Source organism: Phragmites australis, chromosome 21 (genome assembly GCF_958298935.1).
Source record: "Phragmites australis chromosome 21, lpPhrAust1.1, whole genome shotgun sequence".
NCBI lineage: Eukaryota > Viridiplantae > Streptophyta > Magnoliopsida > Poales > Poaceae > Phragmites > Phragmites australis.
The window spans coordinates 4678077-4684226 of NC_084941.1; the positions used below are offsets into that span (position 1 = coordinate 4678077).

A 6150-nucleotide genomic window follows, 5' to 3' on the forward strand; every position below is an offset into this window, starting at 1 on the left:
TGGAGGAAACAAATGAATACTACTCTCAGTCTATCAGCAACATACAACCAGCAATGTCGCAATGTATATACAAGTCAGAAACAGAGGATTGACTAGAAGAAGAAAAAATCAGTTATATTGTATAAAAAAAAGGATATTTATGTCTAGCTTGAGTTAACTGATTCAAAATTGAAATAATTCACACTATTGCTGGATTTGTGTCAAAATTAATGGCTCTAAAAGACAGCAAATCTGAAACTAAAAAAAGTTGTAGTAAGCTCTGAAATTCTAGTTACAGATTCCTTTATGCCTCATCAGGAGGGATGAGAAAGAACCTGAAATCCTTCCTTCAGAATGCTAATGCATATCTAAACATCTGCAATGAAAAAAATAGCCAATAGTGAAGCTCATCCATCTATGCCTAATGGCTAGCAGCATTCACGCAATTAGTTACAGGGTATTGAATTTACCTATAAGAAGGGGAAAAACAGCTGTAAGGGTAATCGCTTATGTGCAGCTCAGACTTAAAATTACTAAAAAGAAAAGGTCTGAGGGAGATTTTGAGTGTACCTTCAAATTTACACTTCGCTTACAGAGACAAAAATATCTCCTCAATTAACACTTAAAGTGGGGGCTGTCCTGCCCCTATTGAGCCAGGACATTCCCCATAAGGCCCCACCGTCAATAATGTCTAATCAGTATACCATAGCTACACAAAGTTTCATCCATTTGTGGATTCCATAGAAGACCAATATTTTTCTGGGAGGAACTTCTGATGGTGTTGATATTTCCCCTCAGAGAAAACAGATGTCAACAGGGAAGAGGTAGAAGCTTCTAGGGAGAAGTGATTCTCATCAATTATGGAGAGGTAAACCCCTGCTTTGCTTACCTCACCTATCTGCAATAGCCTCCTAACTACAGAATTTAGCATACGGGAGTCAGGAGCACAACCATTCTTCTGCATGTATAGAAATAAATTATCAGACTCTTCTAACAACCCTTCTTCTATAAGATGTACCATCACTAAGCTGTAGGTCACAACATCAGGCACCAAACCATTGTCCAAGATAGAAGTAAATAAATCCATGGCCTCTTTCTTTCTGCCACCTTTAAGCAGTGTGTCGATCATTATATTTAAAGTCCCAATTTCCAGTTGAATACCCATGAAACATAGCTTCCGGAACATTTCGAGTGCTTCATCAACACAATTATTTTTGCAAAGTCCTCTGAGAATTATGCAGCATGTGATAACATCCAACGGTGTTTTATTGATGATCATCTTGAGATAGAGTATCCTTGCAGAAACAGCCTTACCACTCTGAAATAACGCATGTAGTATTATGCTACATGTGACAGTTCCAGGCTTAATTCCTGTGTTCGACATTTCCCTGAACAAGGTTAATGCTTCTTGTATCATTCCAATTGTGCAGAAGCCATTAATCAATGTATCAAAGGTAAAAGCACCAGGTTTCAAGCCAATCGAAACCATAACATCAAGCAATCTCATCGCTTCATGCATCTTACCAGCTAAGCAATAACCATTTATCAGTGTAGTATAGGTAATGACATTAGGCTTCTCCCCTGCAAGTTCCATATCGTCAAAAAGACTTTGGGCTTCCATAACCATTCTTGCTTTGCACAGTTTGCCCATTATGGTATTGAAGAACACGATGTCAGGATGGATACCTCTATTCAACATTTCAGAATATAATGCCTCAGCCTTCTCCCAATTGCCACAGGTACAAAAGCCATGAATTAGGCTGTTAAAAATTATAATATTAGGATGCAATCCGTCACCGATCATCCGATTGAATAGGGACATAGCATTATCCAGTTGGCCTATCTTGCAAAATAGCTCTACTAATGTTCCATAGGTGACTACATCAGGTCTCAATCCTTGATGCAGCATTTTGTCAAATATAAGCATTGCATCATCAACCATATCATGCTTAACATATGCACATATCAAAATGTTGAAGACATGATGATCACGTACAACATGATTTTCTACCATCACATCAAAGAGATTATGCATATCAACAAGAGATCCTTTAGCGGCATACCCATGAAGGAGAACGCTGTAGGTAGTGGCATCTAGTTTTTGGCCTCTCTGGATCATAGAATCAAAAATCTTTCTAGCTTCAGCACATCGTCCATTCTTGCAATAATATTTCATCACCACGGTATTGGTAACAATATCTGGTTCAATACAAGCTCGGTACATTTCTTCCAAGATTCTATCAACCTCTTCCCATTGTCCAAAGGAGCAATATCCATGCAAAAGAGTAGTATATGTGGTGCAGTCCGGCATCACATCATCTTCAATCATCCTACGAAGGAACATCTCAGCCTTGTCCATTGCTTGAGCTTTGCACAGACCATCAATGATCGAGCTGTAAGTTACAAGATTTGGTGACATCCCACGTTCCAGCATTTTATGAAACAGGGTGAAAGCTTTCTCTAGCTCACCCTGTTTACAGAAACCATCGATGATAGTGTTGAACGACACCACAGTAGGAGGGCAGCTATCGGCATCATCATCCATCATGTAGAGCAGCTCTAGAGCCTTCTCACTCTTCTTCTCATCGCAGAGCCCCTTGAAAAGAACGGAGTAGGAGAAGTCATTGGGCGTGCAGTCAAGCTCAGGCATCTGCCGGAGCACGATGTCCATCGCGTCCCCGGTCTTCTTCTGAGCGCAGAGGGCCCTGAGCAGGTCGGTGAAGGTGATCGTCTCTGCCCTCCAGCCAGTCTTGAGGATGCGGCCAAGGGCGGCGAAGCCGAGGTCCAGGCAGCCCAGGCGGCGGCAGCAGCGGACGAGGAGGCCGTAGGTGTGCACGGTGGGCGCCACCTTCTCGGCGCCGGCCCTGGCGACGCGGTTGAAGAGGGAGACGGCGAGCGCGGGGCCATCGCGCGCGACGACGGCGAGGAGGCAGTTGATGGCGCGGATCGACGCGGGCCTGGCCTGCGGGAGCAATTCGTCGAACAGGTGGAGCGCGTCCTTGGCGCCGATGTCCCCCGCGCGGTACCGATCTACGACGATGTGCTCCAACAGGACGCCGCCGGAGGGAAGGGGGCGACGGAACATATACCCGGCCCGACGGGGAGGCGGGAGCGGCGGCGAGGCGCGGGGAATCTATAGAGAGGAGGGCGGCGGCGGCGGGTCGGGGTGGGTAGCGGCGGCGGCGTGATGCCGCTGCCGCGGCCGTGCTCCAGCGCTGCAGCCGCAATGGGCAGGATACGCGCCGGGCGCCGCTTGGGGAGGCGGCGCGATGGGAGGACGGCGGCGGCGGGAGCGTGCGCGCGCGGGCGTGGCGTGGCGGCTGACGGGAGCGAATCCGAGGAGGGGAGCGAAAGAAATGCAGGGTGGAGTAGTCATGGAGGCTGTCCGTTTTTCGAGTTGCTTTCCTTTTGTTTCGGTTTCCAACAAAACAAGTGTTGTACTCGTTTATCGTAAATCCGTAGCGAAATTGGGAGCTGGAGCTGTGGCAAACACCCACAAACTACCATAATGTTGCAATGAGACGTGAAAGGTATGCAATTTTGCTCAATCCCTCTTTGGAAACCGGTCATAAGTAAATTATGTTTTTTCAACTAATCCGAATCTTAATCGCAAATTATTTTTATTTATTGAGTCTGAATAGTTGTTTTCGAAAGCAGTTCATAGTATAAGTTTGCTATGTATAAATATATAATAAAAAAATAGTAGTTAAAGTTGTGTTTTAAAGATAAATAAGATAGACCTTCAACATGCTACGCATCTGTGCCTAGAGCGAGTAATTTGTATCTAGATTGCCGCAAGCGAGCTCCTACTCCGTTGGCTGGCTCCACAGCACGAATTGGTGAGAGTTGAGATTGTCTGGCTGAGGATATCATCCAATTGACAAGCTGCCTGTTTTTACATATATAATTTCTTGGCTTACAATAGTAAACCATACTAGAGCCAATATACTGGGTCGAAGGGAAAGCTCTTGTTCCCAAATTCGACAACCCCAGGATCATTTTAGTTTTATTCAATCTGGGCAGCATCAGAAGATAAAATTGTGAATCCTCTAGTTTTTGGCTGGAGCGTGCCTGTCACTGTCCAGACCGCCCGCACATACTTTTTTTTAGAACAGTATATAAAAGGAATCTATACTACTTACCGCTTGTTCGGTATTCTGCTCTCGAAAATCCCGCTCGCCCCTGCATTCCGCTCTGCTCCCCGTGTGAGCCCACGTCACGCGCTCCCACGCCCTCGCTCCCGCGTGCTCCCGCACTCCCACGTGGGTCCGCTTCCCGCGTGTTGTCGCTCGCTGACAGCGTGCGCTTCCACGTTACTACTGCGAAGCATGTACATCAAACTAGTACAACCAAATTGTACAAGGACAGAAGAGGCCTGCAGCTGAAAAAGGAAACTATACAAAGGGGTTAAGCCAAACTGAGAGTTCTGAAAGGGTTTTCATTCTATGCATTTGCAGTAAAACTTCATCTTTGAAACCTAGCTTTCATCCTTGAAAGGATGGTCTGATTTGTTGAAAGATCAGGCCATTTCTTTGTTTCCATATATTCCAGGCAGCAATGGAGAAGACTTCCATGAAGAAATGAGCTTGAATTAGCATTTTGCATCATTGGGGAAGAAGTGGAGTTGAAAGTCCCAGTGGATATTCAGATATTGCCAGCATCTGGAGCTAAAAGGACAGTCAAAGAACAAGTGAAAAGCAGTTTCTTCCACCCTCAAGTTACAGAGAACACAATCATAATTGTTGCCTTAAGTATCGAAGTTCTTTCTTATAAGAATATTCCGTAGTATTTAGTCTGTCCATTAGGAGTAGCCATGTGAAGACTTTCAGCTATTTGCAGCACTTAGGTTCCCAAATGCAGACAATTGGAGCAGGTGGGGATAGGAATTTGAAAGGAACAGCAAAGAATTACCTAGAGGAATATGAGCTTGAACCCCAGCTGTAGTACCACTCATGTTATTGACGCATTTGTTGGACGGACCTACAGGCGCCGTGCAAAAGAATATGTGGCGCAGCAAAGTTGCTAGACTTGGCTGCAAAGTAATGGATCGGAGGAGATTTGGTTTGTTAGGGAACAAATCAATTAGTTGGTGTGTCGTCCGTCGTAGTCACGGCAGCGGAGAGACCGCGGGATACCACCATTGGTTGGAGTTGCAGCCCGCACCCGGCGAAGAGAGGAACGGGTAATCACCTGTACGACCGCCACTGGATTGGTGGAAAGCGGAGGAGAGAATGGTGGGCGGCGCCGTTGGTGTGTCGTGGGCGTGGGGAACGCGGACGAACTGCCTCTGGGCTCCGGCCACGCCATGCAGGCCACCAGCTTCGCGTGTAGAACAGGGGAGGGTGTGGCTTTCCTTTTGGGAAGTAAGCACTTTCATCTACCCCTACTAGCAAATACATATGTTTCCACACGTAAAATCAATTCAAAATATAACAATAGGAACATGTAAAAAAGAATATAGCATAAAAAAAAGAGAATGGATGAGAGATTGATGTATTTTTATAATGTATGGAAGACAAATATTATATATCTAGACTTAAAAGGAGAAAGTGGTTCAATTTTGTATGGTGACTGTTTGATCAACTTGGGTAGACTGTAGAGATCTATTAGATCTGCAACAACTCGTACATTTTATAGGAGTATAGATATAGATATCTAGGTTGAATGAATGAAGTAATGCATACTGATATAAAAATTTCTAGTATTCCAATTCCCCTCCCCCTAAATTCACTGCTAAAAGTGTATACGTATTGATAACCAAATCTAATATTAGGTCATCTATTTTTTTTTTATAGAACATAGTAGATTTTAAGAAGTCTTTAAAAGTATGCGTTGACCATTAATATTGCTTACAATATATTATCAATTACTATAAAAATTATTATTGAGAACACAAGGTGAGAAGTGTCCTTCTGTTGATGATGATGAGTAATTGATGTGAATGTTGATTTAGAGCTTTCGGTTTGCATAGCATGTTTCAGTTGTACTTGATTATGTTCATGGCTAACCGGAGGTGGCGATGGAGTGGGAATTGAGGATAGCGGAGAAACAAATTTTTTGGCTCATGATGTGTAGGTGTACAGATACGACATGGCGGTCAACAGCAAGGCGGTGAAGGACAAGCAAGGCTTGGCACTGATGGACCATGCAGGGTGAAGGGCAAGGGGAGGC

General features: G+C 44.6%; 1 protein-coding gene across 3 annotated transcripts; it reads right to left on the minus strand.

The window, feature by feature from the left end:
• On the minus strand, nt 1-3452 carry LOC133903843 (protein Rf1, mitochondrial-like). Of its 3 annotated transcripts, XM_062345310.1 has the most exons (3): nt 2043-3452; nt 550-1739; nt 1-449 (listed from the first exon to the last, which is right to left on the minus strand). In XM_062345310.1, the coding sequence occupies exons 1-2, from the start codon at nt 3062-3064 to the stop codon at nt 701-703; spliced, it is 2061 nt and encodes a 686-aa protein (XP_062201294.1). In that variant the 5' UTR covers nt 3065-3452; the 3' UTR covers nt 1-449; nt 550-700. The 3 variants fall into 3 exon arrangements, with proteins under 3 accessions (XP_062201294.1, XP_062201293.1, XP_062201292.1); XM_062345309.1 differs by having other exon boundaries at nt 1-355; nt 550-3451; XM_062345308.1 differs by having other exon boundaries at nt 550-3451.
• Nucleotides 3453-6150: the final 2698 nt, after the last annotated feature.